Source organism: Puntigrus tetrazona, chromosome 14, assembly GCF_018831695.1.
Source record: "Puntigrus tetrazona isolate hp1 chromosome 14, ASM1883169v1, whole genome shotgun sequence".
Taxonomy (NCBI): Eukaryota; Metazoa; Chordata; class Actinopteri; order Cypriniformes; family Cyprinidae; genus Puntigrus; species Puntigrus tetrazona.
Window position 1 is genome coordinate 12,787,823 of NC_056712.1, and position 22,131 is coordinate 12,809,953.

The 22,131-nt window shown below is 37.4% G+C and overlaps 2 protein-coding genes across 2 annotated transcripts; one reads left to right on the plus strand and one right to left on the minus strand.

The window, feature by feature from the left end:
- The first annotated feature begins 5,733 nt into the window (after positions 1-5,733).
- Positions 5,734-17,391, plus strand: cdhr2 (cadherin related family member 2). Its single transcript, XM_043257731.1, has 31 exons — positions 5,734-5,860; positions 6,319-6,384; positions 6,578-6,643; positions 6,749-6,888; positions 7,022-7,075; positions 7,153-7,242; positions 7,888-7,977; positions 8,064-8,186; positions 8,367-8,510; positions 8,774-8,849; positions 9,095-9,213; positions 9,346-9,570; positions 9,664-9,819; positions 9,934-10,092; positions 10,181-10,242; positions 10,349-10,592; positions 10,843-11,082; positions 11,175-11,247; positions 11,382-11,966; positions 12,400-12,471; positions 12,573-12,622; positions 12,754-12,911; positions 13,021-13,117; positions 13,204-13,292; positions 13,401-13,466; positions 14,050-14,197; positions 14,282-14,403; positions 14,855-14,968; positions 15,076-15,159; positions 16,114-16,177; positions 16,589-17,391. The coding sequence occupies exons 2-31, from the start codon at positions 6,333-6,335 to the stop codon at positions 16,739-16,741; spliced, it is 3,915 nt and encodes a 1,304-aa protein (XP_043113666.1). The 5' UTR covers positions 5,734-5,860; positions 6,319-6,332; the 3' UTR covers positions 16,742-17,391.
- On the minus strand, positions 17,388-20,446 carry LOC122358015 (G protein-regulated inducer of neurite outgrowth 1). Its single transcript, XM_043257732.1, has 2 exons — positions 20,237-20,446; positions 17,388-19,775 (listed from the first exon to the last, which is right to left on the minus strand). The coding sequence occupies exon 2, from the start codon at positions 19,689-19,691 to the stop codon at positions 18,159-18,161; it is 1,533 nt and encodes a 510-aa protein (XP_043113667.1). The 5' UTR covers positions 19,692-19,775; positions 20,237-20,446; the 3' UTR covers positions 17,388-18,158.
- Between the last annotated feature and the right edge of the window lie 1,685 nt (positions 20,447-22,131).

Consider the following 22,131-nt stretch of genomic DNA (forward strand, 5'->3'; position numbering starts at 1 on the left):
ATTATTTACAAATTATATATATAATATATAGAATAGAATAGAATATTACAAAATAATTTATAAAAGCACTGTAATATATATTTTCTTCTATATCTTAAAACGACTGTAATTAACGTATTATTTTATATATATATATATATATATATATATATATATATATATATATATATATATATATATATATATATATATATATATATATATATATTTATATTATATATATATATATATATATATATATATATATATATATATATATATATATATATATATATATATAGAGGCAATTGTTTAGTAACTTTCATGCAAATGTGAAGCCTGGAGTGTTTTTTGTTCCCGATGATTTGCTTTCTCCTTTTGGAGCATTCAAATGTATTTAAAAAAAACAATGCAAACCGAACCAAGTGTGACAACACTATAAAAGAGTTAATTTCTCCACCCAAGAGGGTTTTGCAGTCCAACAGATGGAGTCAGATGATATGTGTTGTGCAGAAGTCAAAACATTAAACACAAGCATAGCAGCAGAGCATGTTATCGGTGATGATTTATTACGCCACTGACATTCATTCTGAGGTTGCACGGGTAGTCCCAGATAAAGGGGATGTTGTTTGTCACAAGGGGAAGGCCTATGTTGCAGTTATCAAACAAGGGTGATGCAACAGTCATCTTGTACATTACAATTCAGCAAGACAGCACCTAATTGTCTAATTCCTTTAACACCACACAAGGTAGATACAATCAGTTCAAACAGCATGTCAAGCAAAGCAAAACAACAAATAAATACAAAACAAGTCACTGCAAGTGGAAGTCCCTTTCTCCACCACAACTCATGCTGCTCTTCAATGTTTTCTTCTATAAAACTCACCCCTTAATGGCGTTTTTAACTCTCATAAATGAAATCAAGAAAGTGTAAATTTAAAAAAAAGAGTATTTCAGTAAACCACTGCAACATGCCAAACGACTGTATTATATTTTCCACACAATTTATGTTGCAAATAATGTACAAGTTCACTTTTTCCTCACAAATTGTGGCACAATAATTGTATTTATTATGATTTTTATTACGCTATTATTATTAATAATAATCATGTTGTTGTTTTTGCTGTGTACTAAATGAAATGCAGGAAAGAACATCACGTCGGGGAGCATCTAACTGTGTTCTCTCCAGCATTTCTCATCCGCCTCTCCATCAGAGACAGTGTGACACAGCCCAGTCTGTTACATAAGCCTTGCGCCAAATGGCGAGCCGGCGGACAGAAACACACACAAGCGTCTTCACTAGAGGGGCGGTCAAAGTAGCGTCTTCATTATTCCGTGCGCTTTCAAGTTCACGAACTGACATCTTAACAACAACAACAACAACAAAAAAATACGGATTTGATTTGCTCTAGAACAATGCATCGCGTTAGGCAGACTGTAGGAGAACCACGAGGGAGAAGTGTGGCGTTTCTTTTTCTCAAACCCGAGTTTGATTCGAGCGCTCGTGGGTCAGAACGGTTTTTGCAGCATTTTCAAAGGGCCTCTCGACCGGCTTCGCTGCAGAGAAAACACCGCAACGCGACCCTTCCTTGCCACCGTTTAACTCAAATAAATCAGATTCTGGCGTAACCTGCGCTGCGCGTGCACACGATCACGCACGTCCGAAGCAAGCGCGAGACGAGCAAACCCCGCGTCCCATCCATCCGTGCACTTCCAACCCAATGTAAACATTACAGCATTACAGCAACAAAACAAGGAGGGGCTCAAGGCTTTAGGGGGACAACGCATAAAAACACGCCGATGCCTCTGCGCGGTGCATTCACGATCGTGAAAACTCGCGGAAATCCACGCCATCGACACGGAGACGCAGGCGCGTGCGTTACCTGATTGTTAATGTGCGAGCATCTCAGTCGCGGACATTTCTCCTTGTAATCCTGCACATCTCTCCCATATTCGGTGCGGCATGATCCTCAGCTGTTCCTGTTAATGGAACATTCCGTGGATTTCACCACTGAATTGGGAAAAAGGTACAAACTGGAGCTCGCGCGAGGAATGAAGGCGGGATGTGGCATCACTCTTCGCATCTCGCGCAAAACAACCACTCTCTGAATGCGTTAGACTTCGGCGAAATCAATGCACTCAGTTGAACCCAGCATCATCCGCCGCCTATTTGCGTGCTTTTGTGACATACCCCTATGAGGGGCATTTAGAGGCCGCTCGCATATGGCAAGCCGAATAAACATTATTCCGTAGACATAGTGTCTATATTTGAGAAAAGTATAATGAAGAAAAATACTTGCAAGAAATAAAGTAGGAAAAAAATCAAAAAGACTGTCATCGCCCTATTTTATTTTACTTATTTGGTAGAGACGGCCGGCTTCCATGGCTGCTTATTTTTAGTAATACAGTTATACCTTATACAGTTATATACAGCACTGACATTAATCGCTATATTCATTAGTTTTAACTTTGCTAGCGTTCACTTTCATAGGGATAAATAATCAACAAGCAAATCACACAAGTGTTGCCAAAAGTCGCCAACCACAATAAAATTTAATTTAAAAATGTCCTTTTCCTGTTAAAGGTGCTATATGTAGGACTGAACTAGATATTGCAGTCCAAATTCAAAACAGTGAAGACGTTTTTTTTCACCCGGCCCCTCCTACTCAGACTTGACCTGCACACGCAGGTTGCCAGATTACGTACAGAAAGTTGTATTTCCCTTTCGTTTGCCAGCTTCCACGACTGAAATGAAATACACGGGTTCTGAAACATGATTGGGTGAACTGACAGGGGCGGGGTTTACATCCCGGGCCTGAACGCGCCTCTTCAAAGGAGAATAAGTGACTGTTGCATTGTTTTTCAGAAAAACATGCATGTTAACTTAGCGTGTTCCTCAAATATCGTCAAACCTTTTATGGTATTTTAATGCTTTAGTAGAGTCAAAATCCGACATATAGCACCTTTAACGTTTGGGTGCTGTTGAGGGGAATCTTAAACACCACTAATAGTGTTCATGCCCTAAACAGATGGGACTGATTTTAAGAATTCACTCATGAGCGCTCAAATGTTAGCGGGAAATGGACATTTTTAAAATTGCAGTAACGACTGGTACTTTTGACAACAGTATTAGACACTAGTTTGTATTATAAAATGCCTATCCATTGAGACATAGCAAGTAAAAAAAAGTAATTGTAAATAGTGATGTTACAAAGAAATGGTAAACAACTGAAGTAAACACTATTTTATGATTAGGCTCTATTATTTAACAAGTAGGTGGGCCTACTAGTACAATTTAAATAGATAATCAGACATCTGTGCTAGTAAGGAATGAATGTTAAAACGGCTTGCCACAGTTGTCTCGCTCTACCGTAAACACTGTACGAGTTTGTCCTCATGAGCTCCCAATGTCAAGTCTCGGTTAACGAGATCACAGGGCTACGATTAGGTCATTGCATAGGCCGTCCTGTTATCCTGTTCGCCACGTTGAATAAAAACTAATAAAAGCTTAAATCCTCGTCGGGCATCCTCTATGACAAAAATAGATAGCTGACTGGATTATTTTTACTTCATAATGATGGGGATGATGACATTACACCCGTGCTCTGTTTTCTTATTAAAGCTGTTTGCATCAGGAGGGAGGCATATGTCATCATCAATTTGATTCCTTGCATCCATTATGGAAAAACTAATCAGGGTCACATTACGTAAATTCCAGTCTATGATTAGAAAGGGCTTTGCTTTGTCTCCCTCTACCGGCCCGACGAGGAAATATAAAGACTACCTGATGGTGACGCACCGTCACGCAATTTTCACAATGCTTCTTGTAAACACTTCTTGTAAAAATGTTACTAACGTGTGTTTATATATATATATGTGTGTGTGTGTGTGTGTGTGTGTGTGTGTGTGTGTGTGTGTGTGTGTGTGTGTGTGTGTGTGTGTGTGTGTATATATGTATATACTGGGTCTGTCTCTTTTATAAATCTGACACCATCTAAAATGTGCTCGCGCGGGTCTAACGTAGGCATAGGCTACTGTACGTTTGTTTGTTTGTGCTTTGCAGCTTTGCACGTTCTTAACCAGGCTTATACTTTTCATAACCTTTGGCCAGCAAGATGGCTGCACTGTTGACAGCAATAAATAAGCAAAACACTTTGGTGTGATGGAAAGCTATTAGATCTATTAAGGATTAACTAGGCAGTGGTATAATAAACAAACCCAAGCTTATCGCCTGTTATTTATATTACAGTGAACGTTATGACATGACCCCATTGAATGTTATTTAATTTCCCAGCTTAGTTACACAATGTGCATATCAATAAAGACTCGTCTTGCGCTTTAGGGTTGGTCATGACGGGCCTCACCCATTTCACATCATTGCTCTCAATCATAAACCAAAGTCTGAAACGATAAGATTAGCTTGGCATATTGGTGTACTTTAATACATGTGGCACGAACGGATCACATTTTACAATATAAACTTCAGTAATCAGATTTATGATATATATATATGTATTTTTTTAGGTGCTATTTTAACACACCCAAATTCACACTTATCCCCGAATTGCAAGTCCCCATAGAATATTTATATAGAGGTTTAATTGCTCGTTAATTTATCCATAAATGCGATTGTCATATTTAGATATATTTATCTAGCATTATTTCACTTTATTTTCGACTTCATGTAACGTTGAAGGATGAACAAACTTGATAACTGTTTTCAGCTTATAGTTTATTAATCTTTTGTATTAATTGTATAAAGACACACACACACACACACACACACACACACACACACATACATATATATATATATATATATATATATATATATATATATATATATATATATATATATAAATAATGTATATATGTATGTATTACGATTTACATAAATTTTATAAGTTGTAAAAACTCATAATAGTGCATATATTGCTTCTGTTGCTGCTATTAAAATTTACTTGACTATTAGTTGATCTTCAGGCCTCTAGAGGCTTTATTTCGATCCTTCACTCCACAGCATGTCCAGTATGATCAACACCAAACAATTAGAGACAAACAAACACAAGCTCTTCTGTCTGTCTCGGGAGAGAGTTCCTCCATTGTTTTTGTTTGATAGCCGGAAGGATTCACCCCAGGGGAGAGTAATCTTTTGTCCATCTCTCGTTAGTTATGAAGGCCCACGAGGGAAACGGGCTCATTAGAGCCGGGCAGAGGGTAGGTAAGTTCTTGAATAGCTAATGAGCTCATTTGCTCCTCGGAATCTCTCAGACCGCATTATGTCCAGCTCACTAGGGATATGCCAAGAAATAGCCAGAAAATAAAAAAACTAAATCCAAAGGCTCAAAAGTAGACGCCCTGCTCAACACTTGTTCCATGCCTTTGTCATGTGGTCTCTTAGCTTTTATGATCTCGTCTATAATCAGATATAATCAGATCTTTTCTTTGTTGCATTTTATAATTAAGAACAATAAACATTTCTTTAACCCTAGTTCTATCCATATCATTTTTCCATTCTCTATTCCAGCCTCCGTTAATCTAGCATCTTACTCAGAAGCTGCTAAATGAATGTGTGAATTATTCTGGACATAATCTGTTGTGACATTTATTTGCCTAGTGCTTGTTGTTCTGCTAAACCATTCTCCGAACACTGTTTTAGGATCTGATTTTGTGGTGGGACTAAGCAGCTTTGTCGTCTGTCTACAGGGTGAGAAGACTGTATCGAGCACGCTGTGATGTTAATGAGTAACGTTTACAACTGAAGGACGGCAATAGCCAGTGATGCACTAGCCAAAGGTCTCATATATTATATATATATTGTTCTGTCATTTGAAGAAAGCCACTTGTTGGAATACCTGGCCCAAAGAGCAGACTGGGCACGGTAAGTCCTCATCAGCCTTATGTCATTTTACACTTATTATGTGTACTTTTAGTAACTGCACGTAGATCAAGAGCCTATCCAGATTAAGCTTTGCTTTTTAAAGAGTAGTCTTGTCTATGATGAGTTTGTAAATGTTGATTGCAGACCGGTGTCTTGAGGAATTTAAACAGATAAAAGTCTCAGTTTAATCTAATATATGAGAGATATTTGAAAAGATATAGGCTACGCTGTATTTTATGTGTATCGGGTGATGAATCGGTGCACGTTGGTGACACTCAACCACTCCAGGGCTTGCAATTTAAGAAGATCTGAAAAAATAAGGGCAGAATGATTGAACTTTAGTTTTGAATTGACTTTTCTTTTTTCAGATTTGAGTGTTTGTGCGTTTCATGACATTCGAAACATAACAGTGTTCACTAATTTTGGCGATTTTGTTTTCTGTTTCTTCGATATTACAGCCTTACAGACAAACATGGGGAAGATGGGGAGACCTTTACTTCTCCTTTTTGCTTTTTTAGCTTCCTGTGAGTATCTCAGAGTTAGTCGGTGTCCGCTTCATTTATCTAAAAGTTGTGTCTTGTTACATTGCGCTAGCTCAAAGTCCAAATCCAATAACGATACAGTCTTAAGTGGACAGAAGGCAATGCGATTACGTTTAACTGACATTTACCGAGGAGAATTCACAAATTAACTTCTTTTTGTTTGTGTTTTCTGTAGCTTACTGTAATTCTATCCCTGTGATTAACATGGCTTTGGAAGAAGTGAGTGAAGATCTTGAAGTAGGTCTGTACATCAACCCCCGATTTCAGTCTCGACCTTTTTTGCTCGATCCAATTTTGCATTTTCTACGCATGAATGTAACATTTTTCGAATGCGTTTCTCCATCAGGCGAATTTGCTTTTCAAATCAAAGCAACTGATCCAGATGATGACCCTTTAACATATGGCATCACTGGGACAGACTCTAGTCATTTTGAAGTGGACAAGGCGACCGGTGAAGTCAGAATCAAGAGTATGCTGGACAGAGAGGTATTTTGGCTTGTATTACTGAATTGAGATAAAACAATAGGAATTGTGAAATCTAAATCATTTTCACAACCATTTTGATTGCAATTGCTCTTCGTAAAAGACAGTCTGTTAATTGTGTGCGTGTTTTTTTCAGGTGAAAGACCTCTTAAACATAGAGGTTTGGGTGAATGATGGTGTTTATTCGGATGTAAGTTGGATCTACTGATGTATTATCATGCTCTGGAAATTTGAACATTTTCTTAACATTTCTTTCTGCCCTTTTAGGTGACAAAAACGGTTTATATTGCCATTTTAGATGCTAATGATAATGCTCCAGTATTTCAAAATCTGCCCTACAATGCAGAGGTTTCAGAGGTGAGCGAGGCTGTTATTCTTGTGTGTGAACTATAGATGCTGTCATAGACGCCTTACTGTTGTTACATTGAAGGAATAATGCACCTAATCCCAAAAATTTTCTTATTTACTCACTTCATGTCTTTCAGAGCATGGCTTTTGCTAAGGCTCAAAAAGAAGAAACACATTAGAACTATTATAGTAGAACATAAATGTAGATTTTGTTGGGTTTTTTTTGCATAAAGCAATTGCATGGCATGGCAGAAGACAAACTTGAACTATAATGCACAGGTCTTTTTATGATGCTATTATTATATTTATTCTAGCATAATTTGTTTTATTTCTGTTTATTGTAATTGCAAATACACTAGTTGTCTACGTCTTACAAAAGAATTTAGACATCATGAAAAATATGAGTAAATGGGTTATTTTAGGTGACCTAATCATTTAAGAGGTGTTAAGGTATCTACAAGCTGTGATGGTGTTGATCCTGTGTGAACGTGATCTTGTTTAATTCTGTCTGTAATCTGCTCCAATTTAACTTACTTTATCACAGAGAGAGCTTGAAGAAGGGGCAGTACGTGTTTGTCTGTTTGTTTTATTAAGGATAGTTTAAACTGTTTCATCACATTTATGTTTTTTTTATTTTGTTCTTCTCTCCCCCAGAACGCACCTGTGGGGACTATGCTGTTCACAGCAAGCGCCACAGATGCAGATTTTGGCACAGCTTCTATTGTGACCTTCAGAATTGAAGAAGTATGTTCCCTTCGTGGCATAAATTGCATTTTCATCCTCACAAATCAATTTAATCGCATTCATAACACTGTAAGTTTGTGTCTTAGGTGGTACCAAATGATGGAGCTAGCCTATTTTCGATCGATGAAAATTCTGGAGGTGTTACTCTGATGGGAACTTTGAGCTTCACTGACAAAAGTCCTTTCTATCAGATACGAGTCATTGCGTCTGTGAGTATTTATTAACGATGTAAAGCAATGGGCTGTTTTTTTAATGAGGGAAAATACCTATTTATGGCATGTACACTTAAGATAACATGCAAAAAAAAGTATACAAAACAAAAATAAATCTAAAATCTACATACAAGCCATTTAATGTGTGATTTTATAAGTCTTGATTGGTTTTGCCAGGATGGTGGTGGGCCACTGAATGGTGCCCATGTGATTCAGTCCTCATCAGCAATTGCATTCATTACGGTTAAGGATATGCCAGATCTCGACCCACAGTTTCTGAATTTACCTTATTTTGCTGATATTGAAGAGAATTCAGCTGTGGTGAGTTTTTTTGTCATCATTATTATTAGTAGTAGTGCTAGAAGCAGTAGTAGAAGTAATATAATAAGAATTGCTATACTGCTCTCCTGCTTTAATATTAATACATTTCAGTATTTCTTACTGTAATATCTAGTCTATCTTTGTAAACAAAACCGTTTTGGTACTGCTAGGGCACTGCTTGGTGTCAAATATATATAAATAATGTTTTATATATATATAATGATCTCCCACATTTGAATATCTCTCTGTGCACTGCATCTCAGGGTACGTCAGTCTTTACTGTGAGAGCCAGAGATCCAGACACTGGAGTCAATGACCAGATCCACTTCAGCATTGAAAGTCAGTCAACTGGAAATGTTATTTTAGCATTACTTTGAAATGTTAATTGTAAAAATATTCTTTAAAATCACAAATGCCATACTCAGTTTGCTTTACCATCAGTGATATAGTAAGCAATATTTGGCTGGTCGTGTGTTCTTAATTTGGCAGCCACCATGAGAGGAGACCACCTTTATGCAGAATTATGCTTTTTTTTTTTTACTACTTATGACTTTTTGTTAATATTATTTTTTCCTTTTGCGCAGGTACTAATGCACCAGACCTGTTTCAAATCAGTGACATGACTGGTGACATAACTATCAAAACTGTACCTGACCGTGAAGAATTACTGGATATAGATGCTGTCGTAATTTTGAAAATAAAGGTGAGTTTACTGACGACCGAATTTAATTGTATACTGTTAATACCAATGTCGCTGTTTGCTTTCAATAAATGTAGAAACTATAATAGATTTGTGTTTTATTTTTTTCTTAATTTTTTTCTTCCTGTACTTCAGGCAAGTGAAACTAATCTTAATGTGGATGGAATTATTGCAAGCACAATAGGAGAACTACAGATTTCTATTAGAGATCTGAATGACAATGGTCCTGAATTCTACGAGTGTGATGGTGAACCTGAAACCTGCACACAGAAAAACAGCTTCACAGGCACAGTTGAAGAGCAATCATCTGCAGGACTGTCAGTAAATGAACTGAATATTAAAGTCAAAGATCCAGACGAGGTCTGTAGTTTCAACGTTCAAAATGAGGAGATGTTATGATGATTATAGAAGTTTTTTTCCCATGTGTGGATGATTTGTTTGTTTATGATCCAGAGGCAAAACAGCAGATTCAATCTACGTCTTGAGGGACCTGATATGGAGGCCTTTGCTGTCAGTCCCAGCTCTGGGGTGGGAGAAAGTTTTGTACAAGTGATAATAAAAGATCCACTTGCTGTTGATTTTGAGAAAAAGACAGTAATGTCTGTTCAGGTTTGTATCTATCTATCTATCTATCTATCTATCTATCTATCTATCTATCTATCTATCTATCTATGTTATGTTATGTTATGTTATGTTATGTTATGTTATGTTATGTGTCACTAGATTATTGCTGAAGATGCCAGTGCAGACTTCATCTCTGTGACCTCTGTCACCATTAACATCATTGACGTGAATGATAATGTTCCTGTGTTTGAGGAGGATGTTTATGAGTTTTCTGTTGATGAACACTGTGATGACGGAACAGTTGTGGGCACAGTTACTGTAAGCGCATCTCCTATTCGCTCACTTTTCCTTTTCATGGTGATTGAGGTGGATTGATCTGACACTCTCTTATATTCTGGTTTGACAGGCGACAGATGAAGATGCCTTGGATGCAGGCAAACTCACTTACAAATTGATGCCCGAAAACATGTATGTTGAATATTCAGTCTGACTAAATACTTGGTTAGTCATTGTAAGTTTGACATGAATATAGACTTAAGATGTGATTTTCTTTCTTTTCTTAAATTGACATCAGCCTGGAGTTATTCGATGTTCATCCGGAGACTGGAGTTATCTTTGTAAAAAATGGACAGCGTCTTGACAGAGAAGGCACCAATTCCTATTCACCCACCCTGCAGGCCAAAGATTCAGCCGGCAATATTGGTACCACTGTTCTGCTGATCACCATTCTGGATATTAATGATCAGACACCAGAGATGAACAGAGATCTTTACGAAGCCTTTGTACAAGAGAACCAATTGTTTGATCTGAGAATCCAGGTAGGTTTACGGATTTAATGGCGATTGAGAAAGCAGCATAGACATCTGAAATGCTGAAGAGAGAATGTTTCGCATGCCTCTGTTACTTATGCAAGTAGTAATATCATTACCAAGGTCAAAGACTTGACTGACACAGGGAACACAGAAAAAACTGTATACCTTAAGTTCACTGTGAATTGCTTTGGATAAAAGTTTATAAAATAAAGACATGTAATGTATGTCTTTAATGGAAGGCCTTTTTTTTTGATAGGCTAGAGACGGAGATGACCCAAATACAGTAAACAGTCAAATCCAGTATCGTATCGATGACGGCCCATTCAGTGATAACTTTACCATAGACAAAGACACCGGTTGGCTTAAAAACAACGGTCTGCTGGACCGTGAGTCTATTGACCCTGAACTAGACGGTATGATTCACTTGGTGGTGATCGCTTCCGATATGGGCACACCATCCCTGTCCTCCTCAGCCAGTGTGGCCATCAACATTGGGGTGAGAATGCATAAATATATTTATATCATTAGAGACGAATTTCACCATTTATTGATGCCTTTACAATTATATGTATACATTTACTTTCCCAGGATGAAAATGACAATCCTCCACAGTACCTTGATCCTGCTCCCTATGAATTTAAAGTAAAGGAAAGTGAATATGGCAAGTAACCTGTGCAGAACAGATTTCATTATGATTTTAAGTAATTGTTAAGAAAATCTCCAGAACCGGAAAATAATTTTTATAAAATAATTGTTTATTTTTTTAACTGACAACTTTCTGTCTCCCCTCTATAGGCATATTGGTTGGCTCTTTGCGAGCACACGATGCTGACCAATCAGACTTTTATAACCGTATCTTCTTTAGCATTACTGATGGCAGTCTTGGAAGTTTCATAATATTTTCTGAGGCCATCAGTGAAGGATACAGTGGAAAAATCACAGTTGATCCTTCAGTCGAGCTGGACTATGAAAGTGACCGGAAGATATACAATCTAATGGTACAAGCCTCAGATTTGGTTGGGGAAAAGGCGGAGACTACAGTGAGAGTAATAGTGGTAGATGTGAATGACACTCCTCCTGAATTCCCGTCCAACATGATCCTGGATGTAAAAGAGAACAGCACCTTGTCAATGCCTCTGGACACAATCGAAGGAAACGATGTGGACACTGAACACTTTCTAGAATATGAGCTTGTCTCTACTGAATGCCAGTGCAGTGGCTCTAAAGGACCATGTCCTGAAGAGTGGTTCAAAGTTGAGCCTAACGGTCAAGTGGTAACTAATCCTGTCTATGATATTGACTATGAGAAATGTGATAAAGTGTTTTTAAATGCAAAGGTGGTGGATGTTTTAACTGAGAAGAGGAGTAACAGCACAGAAGGTAAGTTCTTGCTTCATATTGTCCATCAAAAAGTGCTTTCGTTCTTCACTGATGTTTTTTTTTCCTTTCGTAGTATGTTCTGTTGTTAGAAGCATAGCTCATTTAAAAAATGTTCCAGTTCTTGTAATTCTCTTTCACGAATTTTTTATGAAAAAGATTTTTTTAGTACAATTATACATTTCTGGTCAGATATAGTCAAACGCAATCATTCGTGTAACACGCAGTAGGTATAAATTATTTAAAAATTTTAATTGAACTTTTAAAAAATATATACAAGACTTGCACATCATGTGAATTGTTTTTTTTTTTATGTGCCCAGTTCCTTTAACCCTTTTGTATTTTCTAATTTCCTTACATTAACCAGTACCTTTAATCCTTTTGGTCTATATTGAGTGCATTGAATATTAATAAAATGTTGTTTGTTTGCTTGTAGGAGTCGTCACTATTAATATTGTGGATATCAATGACAATGCCCCAGAGTTCGTTGTCTTGCAGGACTTCTATGGTAAAAATATATTAAATAAATTAAAAAAATAATAAAATAAATAAACATTTGTCATTTGAGCAAATTTATATTATTTATGCAAAATGTTTCTGCTTCTCTAGTTGTAGTCATTGAGAAAGTTGAGGTGGGCACGTCTGTCGGCAGAGTTTATGTAAGTGTTGAGATCGAGACCTCTTTATGTGTCACTATTGTGCTGTAATATACATTTTCATTTTGCAGTGTAATGTCTTTGAGTCTCCATAAACTATTTTTCCCTTGTTTGTTTCCTCTTACCCTTTTAAGGCCACAGACAGAGACACAGGAGATAACAAATTAACCAAATTTGAAGTTACCAAGGTGGACTTTGTGGACAGTGAAGGGACTAATCCAGAGAGCTTGTTCCTCTATGCTGACTATGCTGATCAGGTAGATGCTGAGGGAAGGTACAGTGCATATATAAGGTGAGAAATTTAAGTTTGTAACTCACAAAATAGAAATGAATCAATGTGCAACAGGTCAAAATGAAATAAACTGGAGGTAAACAAGCACATATCTCTTCATAATGTCCAGGTCCCAGAAGGCAATGGATAATAATAAAAGAGGAAAGTTCATAGTGCAAGTAAAGGCATATAACCTTGATGGTCTCAATTCCATCTCTGTGGTTGAGGTAAGGCATTTTTTACCATTACAATTTATTATTAATTCATTCAGTCTTTTGTATTTTGTTCATTTTGTAATTGTGTTGTTTTTCAGCTTCTCACGGTTGACAGCTCCTACAGAGTCAGTCTCAGATTTAGTGCATCTGTGTCTGAGGTCAATGAGAATTTACCTCAAATTAGAGGGTAAGAGATGCATTTTAAGGTTGATTTGAATCTGTTGACGTCCATAGAAGTGTTATTTTAACGTAGGATTAATAACTACTTTTAAAATGTGTGTGATATCTTTTGCAGGATTCTGGTAAGTGCTACAAAAGCAACGGTTGAATTCTTCAATGTGTTTAGTGAGATTGTTACCCGGTAAGGTTCAATTACCCACGTTGTCACATACACATATATACATACAGTAAACTAACCTGTGTAAACCTGGAATATCTGGATTTGTTATTTTGTTACTGTTATAAGATGTATAATCCAGCAGGTGGCGTGTACACCATAGACTAAATCCAAGTCGGTTTTTTCCACCAAAAAGACTACAAATTCCCTGTTGATTTATTGTCTTGTCAGTATTATTGTTATTAAGCAAACTTTCCCTTTATAGGCATAATCGCAGACATTTCTGGATTTAATTTATATATATATATATATATATATATACACACACACACACATATACATATATACACACTAAAGAAATTCCATCTTTTTCAATCAGCAACTGAACTTAAGTTTTTAAGTATATTCAGCTTAGTCCTATTAAATTGACTTAAAAATCAAGCTGAAACTTGTGTAATTTACAAAACAATTTCAAAGTAATAAAAATGACAGAAGCACAAATTACTAAAAGTAAAATGAAAACTGAAAATATAAAAATGCTACTTAAACATTTATTAATAAATGCTGTGATAGCATATAAATCATACAAAAATTATGTTCTTTGCAGATCTGAAGAGACAACCATCTTGGAGGCATATTTTGTGTTCCCAAACGGCACAGCTCTTAACTACGATGCAGTGACCTCAATCCTGAATTCAGAAGAGGTCTATAAGGAATATGGATACCAGCTAACTCAGCTTGGATTTACTGCCATTGTGAGTAACGCAACCCCAACCCCCCTAAAAAAACAACCTCCCATTGTTCAACAGCTTAACAAATTTCTTTACTTTTCTTACCAGTTAACCACTGTTATCGAGTCTACAGAGGTGAAGACAGAGGTGTTCATCATGATTGGTTTGATGGCTGCACTGGCGATTATTCTTGTTGTAACAACCACCTCTCTTGTGTGCATCAGAAGAAAGTAAGATCTACTTAATTACCCATTTATGTTTCAAAAACCCCCCCCAAAAAACATGGTTTGCATGATGCTCTTGGTACAGTTTATCAGTCTCTATATTGTGCCATTAATTTGCATTTCCCCCTTTTTAGATCATTTGTAACATTTAAAGGGCTAAAATGAGCTCTGACACTGCAGGTCATGTAAGGTGTATATACTACGTAGTGAACTTTCATGATGCCTCCTGTCAGACCTGTTTCCAACATCAAGCACGAAGCCAGTACAATGGCATTACGGAAGACCTTTTAAGCTCAGTCTGGGTCACACACATTACAAATATGCTAACCAGATCAGATTCAGCAGATTTAAAATAGCTCTTCTTCATAGGCACCCACACACATATGCACAAGTTTTTTTCTTCCTGTCTGTGACGGCATTTGCAACTTAACGCTGCTGTTTTTTTTCTATCTTTTAGCTACAAGAGGAAACTAAAGGCAGCCAAAGCCATGAATTCAGCAGCCACCGTGGTCATAGAGAATCAGAAGACTGGCCCTGTTGTTCCTGGAACCAACAAATACACCAAAGAAGGGTAAGAGACACATCACGGCCTGCCTAAAATATTGGCTCATTATATCAGTTTGTACAGGGATTCAGCAGCAGGCTGGTGTGTGAGATTGTCTGATATGTTTTCCACAGAGCAAACCCAGTGCTGAATATGAATATTGACACTGCCACAGACCTAGGCTTTGATGAAGACGGCTCCAGTGCAGACAGAGAGAGGTATCGTGACATGAAAAACTATAGGAAAGAAATATGAAAACGATTTTATCATTTGGTATTGTTTCTGTCATTCCATTTTAAAAGTGTCAATTACAAAATGTATTTAATTACTACTATATATATTCATTTATTTATAAATTTTAGAATGTAATTTATTTGTATGACTGACAGAGTACTGGCTGCCGAAAACTCAGCATGAAAATTCAGAAAAGTCACATGATCCCATAAAAATCATTACTACATAATGAATTGGTGAAATATTAACATCGTAGGTAATAAAATCTCTGTAATGTTTTTACTGTCGCTTAATACATTCTTGCGGAAAATATAAATTTCTTTTAAAAAAATGACCTCAACATTTGATTTGTTGTGTATAGATAAAGGGGTATGTGACGCTTATTATTAATCCTAGTTAAATATCAAACAATTAATCAGCAGCCCTACTAGTTACATAATGTATCGTAATTGTCACTGAAATGATCTAAGCAAGGTGATATCAGATTGCACATTCACAAACTAACTTCACTGTAAATGATGAAGGCACTGACCTACAGTGGAAGTGTGTGCAGTCTTGTCATGGAAACCCACATTCTGCCAATGAACTTAAATGGCTTGTACAAATCCAGTTAAGATATAGCATGCCATTTATCCAGGAAGCACACTGTAGTTCTCCATGACAGATAGCATCTGTTTGCACTGATCTGTGGTTAATGGTAGATTATTAGTTAAATTATGTTGTGCTATTGGTGACCCCATATTTTTCAGAATCACACTAAGCGATACTACATGCTAAATGAAGCATGTTTTTGATTTTATTTCAAGCTACATAACTGGCCCGAAATGTCTCTACTGGTAACTTATTTTCCCCATAATGCCCCTCAAGTCATTATACCAGAAGAGTTGCTTTGTGAGATTCTGATTACATGTGTATGCTGTGTGCTTGTTCTGTTTTAGCCTTAATTCCCTGGACTACAACATTGATATGACCATGACAGAGAAAGACACTATGCCAATGATGGTAAATGTATTATTTAAAAAAAAGATCATATACAAAAGTCTCAGACCACTTGTGAAAATCAACATAATTTGTGTAACAATGAATTAAAATTAGAACACAAATTGGAAAATTTCTTACCATTTATCATGTCGCCTTTATGCTTATAATTAACCGTAGCTCCTCGAGCTTCATGAATTACATGGTGGCTAATTTGCTTTTTTGATAATGATGGTGACAGATTTAAAATATTTCTCATTCAATTTCCCTACAAAACAATTTAGAACCCTAAAGGTTGAGGTGGATTTTCAATGTGATGGCAGACTTTTGTATTCAATAGTATTAAATTTTTTATATAAATGCTGTCGACACAACGGCAAAAAGACTTCGTAGGTTTTTTTAACCGAGTACTTACGTTTTCTGTTTGTGTGGTAGGTAATTCAGGAGGAAGAGGAGGAGGATGAACGGAGCGAATCTCCATACATTGAGCCTCTGGGTGCTGCACTTGCCCAGCGAGAAAAGCGGAGAGGTGCCGACAGTACCGGTCTCACTTTTGCAAACCCTTCCATAGACACCACTGATCTCTAACATTCAGCCTCTGACCTCCACCTATTTGCCATTTTTATACGTGATCCTGCCAAAAAGGAGAAAAGACTTGATGAATTTCACAATACATTCCATTGGGACAAACTCTAACTTTAAAGTTAAACAACTTTAAATCATCAATGCACTTTGAAATGTAAGAGAAAAAAGTCTTGGTGCACTAAAAACAAGCAGTATTTTGAAGTTAAATTGTACTTACATTATTCTCCATTATTTTTCATATTTTGAACTTTTGAATTCTCCAATATGTAATACATATTCTTTGAATGTATTGTCATACAGAAGAAAGGAACTCTGAACAAAAAAAAAAAATGGAACTGTAGTAACAGAAACTAAAGTAAAACTGCTTGTGTATTCTGCCAAATATTACCTGGCACTAGTCTGCTAAGTTTAAGTCTGAGTCAAATCAAGTTGCTTGAAAAAATAAATAAATAAATAAAACAAAAAAGCAACTCACATCTATGTCAGATGGTGACCAGGATGTACATATATATATATAAATATATAGTAAACTGTCTATATATGGTGTGTTGTTAAATGTTCTAAGTGCAATCATTCAATAGCATGTTCTGTGAAATCAAAAAAATAAAAATAAAATGTATCATAACTGAGTATTAAACTGAGTCACAAATCAAGTTTGCTTTTCCTTTGTAGACATGGTTTAATTTCAAAACTGTTCACTTTACAGTTGTCACAACAGTCACAAAACATCACAGGGAATGTAAGGCTTAAAGGTGTGCGTGTTATGGGGGTGTTGAGCTGAACTGCAATTACAAGACAAATCCATTTCATATTTACGAGGTTATACAAAAGCCAATAGAAAAAGAAGAATCCGAAACTCAAAGAACACCAAACATTTCACTGTTGAAAAAATCAGAGACATCATCTATTAATTGTTGCCTGAAACACCAAGAATTTTTAGGGTAATTTTTGCCTAATACACAGTACTTGGTACTGTCGCTCTATAAATGTATTCTACCGTTCCTTAAATATACAAGATGAATTCCTTTGTACATGTTTGAAATATATAAATATTAAAGGTAAAATTATTAGTGTAAAATATTGTAAAAGGGCACTTTAAAAGTGATCCTCACTGACCACAACAACATCAGGGTAGCACAATCTTGACAGAAGCAAGCAAAAACACACTCAAAGCAACAAAGCTGGTAGGAGCCATTTTAAAATCAAGAGCGAGGAGAAATCAAGACGACTGTATTAGTGTGCAGTGTATCAAACCAAACCAAAATTGATGATTATCCGTATAGGGACTTCTTGTGACGCAGTTTCATTTGAAATGTCTCAAAGTAGCATATCATTGGACAAACCCAGTCCTGTGCACATCCAAAGTGCATACAGTTTGGAAAGATTGTCTATTACAATGGTTTGGATTACAATGCCTTCCTTAGTTTTCCTCATCTTGATGTGGTCTTGAACAACAACTTGGCCGCCGGATGTTCCTCAACCACTGGCGAAAATGATTCTGCCGACGCCTGCCACTCTGCTCCATCTTTTCCTCACTTTGTCCTTTTTCCAGGCTGCTTTCTCCAAGGTCTGATGTTGGGGGCGGACTGGAAGGCATCGACATAGATGTTTCGGTCGGGTTGGCTGGCGGAGCATCTGTTGGAGAGGGCAAATCCAAAGGCTTCGTCTTCTGCTTCTTTACCTGTTTCTCCAGGTGCTTCTGGATGGCAGAGCCCAGCACTGCCACCTCCACCACAGCACCGTACACCTCCCAAGTCATTCCCTTTTCGTCCCAGCTCACCTCCTGCACAGGTTCTGGCACTTCTTCTGGTGTGACCCCAATCCGTGGTTCCGGCTCAGGAATAACCTCAGGTGCTGTCAGAATGATTGGGGTCATAGGAGCAGTGGCGACTGAACGGAATTCCACTTGAAAGCCCGCCTGCATCTCGACATCTTTGGTCTGGGCCACATCTGTACTACACTTGTTGGCAAGTTTTCCAAAGGTGCTTGGAAAGAGGAATGCTGCGGAGCCCTCGGGAGGAGTCATGGGGCTGGTGGCCACCGACTGGTACATCACCTCCAGGCTAACCTGGGTTTGCACGGTCTGTGTGCGTCCAGGAGACCGAGCCAAGGTGAGCGTATCTTGCAAAGGCCGTCCGGAATCCTTGGACTCAGTTGATTCGGTTTTCTTCAGGTTCACTTCCACGTCTTTAGGCTTTGCGGGCTGATCTTTCAGACTGCAGTCGTTCACTTCCATGGCTGTGCTGCTTGCTGTGTCTGTTTTCTGTGGGGTGCTTGATCCTTTGCTTCCAGAGTTTGTCTCGTTGCTACTATACCTTGATTCTTCAGGCAATCTTGGTTTTTCGTTAGTGGTATTCTGCTCAGTAGATTCGTGGCTTATGACACTGGTCTTCTGGACTTGACTGACTTCAATCACGTTCGCCACGACGACTGAACCATCAAGACTCTCTTCCTCAGTCACTCCTTCACCTTTAATCGAAGAGACAGTCTCGGGTTCAGCAGGGAAGCTAGAAGTCTTCTGCTCCCCAAACTCCTCCTCCTCCTCGTCCTCTAAAGTACAGTCATGGTTGGTCACCAGTATGGTAATCTCCTGGTCCAGGTTTTGTTGGCCAGACGAGCACATCTTATCTGCTGGTTCCTCTGCTTGGTTAACACTCCTCTCTTTTTGGCACATTGCTGGAGGTGGGTCACTTTCGACTGCTGTTTGAGTGGAAGATAATTCCTCTTCTAAATGCTGCTCATGTGGAATTACAGACATGATCTGATCTGACGTAACCTCTTGGTCAGGTTGCTCCTGGATGCTGCCACAGGTCTCCTTTTTGACTGCAGTCCCTGGGTTTTCATCAGTTACTTTATCGTTCATAAGGGGCGAATAATCATCTGCGTTTATACTTGTGCTGGTCCCCGAGCCAACTTTCCAAACTTCACTTTCTGTCAGAACAGGACCCTCCATGGGTTCAGAGATGGGTTTGTGTTGATACGGGAGAGGGGGAGTAGAACGTCTGAGCTTCACTGTCTCACGCCACTGATGGTTTTGCTGGAAAACATTTACATAAATGCATTAGTGCATTAATGCAGGTGCAATGAATAAAAAAAGCACACACACACACACACACACACACACACACACACACAAAACAGTCCTTTTTGAAAAACACTACATTAGGTAAAATTCATTCAAGTCTGATTGTTTTGTAATGATCTCAGGCACTGAAAAACAACCATGATTTATGTTCTTGAAATAATTATAACATAATATTACGCACAAACTTCAGTCTTGCAGGAAGAACAGTACTGATTGCCAATGAACTGATTCCTCTTTTATCCCCAAAAACAGAGATCCAATTATATCATGGCAGCCGTCTGCTTCAGTTCATCCACGCATACACACAAAAATTGTAAAAAACAAAACAAAAAAACTAGCAGTGCCCTCTAAAAACAAAACTATGACGGCACACAAGTGAGTCCACTATTGAAAAACACCACAACGTCACATACCTCAACTGCACGACAGATCAAATGCTGTATCCATATTTTTAAAGATTTCAAAGCCAAAGCATATCTTCACACTCCAAGCTCCTCTTTTAGGTGCTGGTAATGATAAGAGGCAGGCTGTAGAAGCAATGTTTTCCAGAAGAATCTCAGTGGATGGTGGTCCTTGGATTTCACTGTGGCTGAGAGTACTGAAAGCTTCTGATTTTTAGTTTCCCTGGAAACCAGACTCAACCTGGCAGTGAGTGGTAATGAAATGACAAAGTATCTGTAGCTTTTTAATCGGAAGCAAATGATGGTGATTAAAATCCATGTGTCGAAAAAAATAAATAAATAAAAAGAAAGAAAAAATCAAGATGTATTTTTTACATATTTTTTTAAACTCAAATAAAATAAATTTATTATGGCAGACAAGATACTAAAGGGTGCACCAGTAATGTATTTGTGATCTCTGGAACATTTAATACAGTTTAGATTTCCTTATGGAACAGAATATATATATATATATATATATATATATATATATATATATATATATATATATATATATATATATATATATATATATATATATGTGTGTGTGTGTGTGTGTGTGTGTGTGTGAATGTAATCACATTTTTATTTTTTTCACATGAGAGAACAAAATTAATGTAAAGTGTAATGTAATGTAATTCTTTCTTAATGTTATTGAAATGAAGGTGGAATGGTAAATATAACATGGCTTTTTGGATTTGTGCATGTGCTCGCACCGGTCTATTGCACCTCACCATGCCATGGAGTGGTGTTTTGGAGAGATGTATTCTATCGCCTATGTTCTCACCATAAAAATCGAGGGCTTTTGCCAATCGCACGCTCCCACAGAATTTTTGTTGCCTAGCAACCAGCCATGTACATGCAGGGGGGTGGAGTGACTGTGTTCATGGTAATGGTGGTGGTGGGGGTGTTCAGACAACACATGCCATACTCTGAAAACAAGAGGATGCTGCCTGTCATTACAGGCGAATGATGAGGAGGAGGAGGAGGTGGATAGGGATATAAAGAGGATGGGGATGTGGAGGTGGAGAATACAGTGGAGAGGGCCAAAAGTGCTGGAGATCAACTGTAAATTAAGTCGTGGTGAGAAACCTTTTCTCAGGATGACACTGTTTGACATTTGCGTCTACCACAGACATGAACACTAATGGGAACATCTTGACTGCTTATATTTTCAATATACAATAGAAATATATATTTAGGATTTATGATATACAACAAGCAAAAACTTTTTTTTAATGCATCTGCCAATTTTGGGATTTAAATGTGGCTATTGACAGTTTATACATATATGTACATATGTATGTATATATATATATATATATATATATATATATATATATACAGAAAGAAACAAGAGAGAGAGAGAGAGAGAGAGAGAGAGAGAGAGAGAGAGAGAGAGAGAGATAAAGATGTGAATAGTGGTAAAATAATTTTGATAGTGTTTTTTGTGAATTTTTGAAAAAACAAAAAAAATAACAAAACAAACTAATATTCTCAATGTACTCAGTCTATTATTCTTATCATCCTATTCACCGGGGATGTCTTGCATTTAAAAAAAAAACTGTTTCCATTAAATAGTTTTTATAGACACCTACACATTCTGGCATCATATGATGATTTTTTTCTGTGTTTTGCATGCCATAAGTGCAACATTACATTTTGTATTTGTATATTAAAGGACCTGAGAAGCACCTGTAGAATATTCTTGCTTGCAGCTGCCTGAAATCTTACCAAGTCCAAAAAGGTACTGTGGGCTCAGGAGATGCTCTTATGGCAGGTTTGACATAAAGTGCCCGACACCAAGCATACCTGCTCCTAAACTGTGCAGGAAATATTCAACACATCGATTTTAAGGTTGAGAGCAG

Coding starts and splice junctions, on each gene's coding strand:
- cdhr2 (XM_043257731.1), top strand. CDS start 6,333: ATGGGGAAGATGGGGAGACCTTTACTTCTCCTTTTTGCTTTTTTAGCT. Junction 6,644..6,748: donor GAGTGAAGATCTTGAAGTAG/GTCTGTACATCA, acceptor TTTCTCCATCAG/GCGAATTTGCTTTTCAAATC. Junction 16,178..16,588: donor AAGACACTATGCCAATGATG/GTAAATGTATTA, acceptor TTTGTGTGGTAG/GTAATTCAGGAGGAAGAGGA.
- LOC122358015 (XM_043257732.1), bottom strand. CDS start 19,691: ATGGAGGGTCCTGTTCTGACAGAAAGTGAAGTTTGGAAAGTTGGCTCG.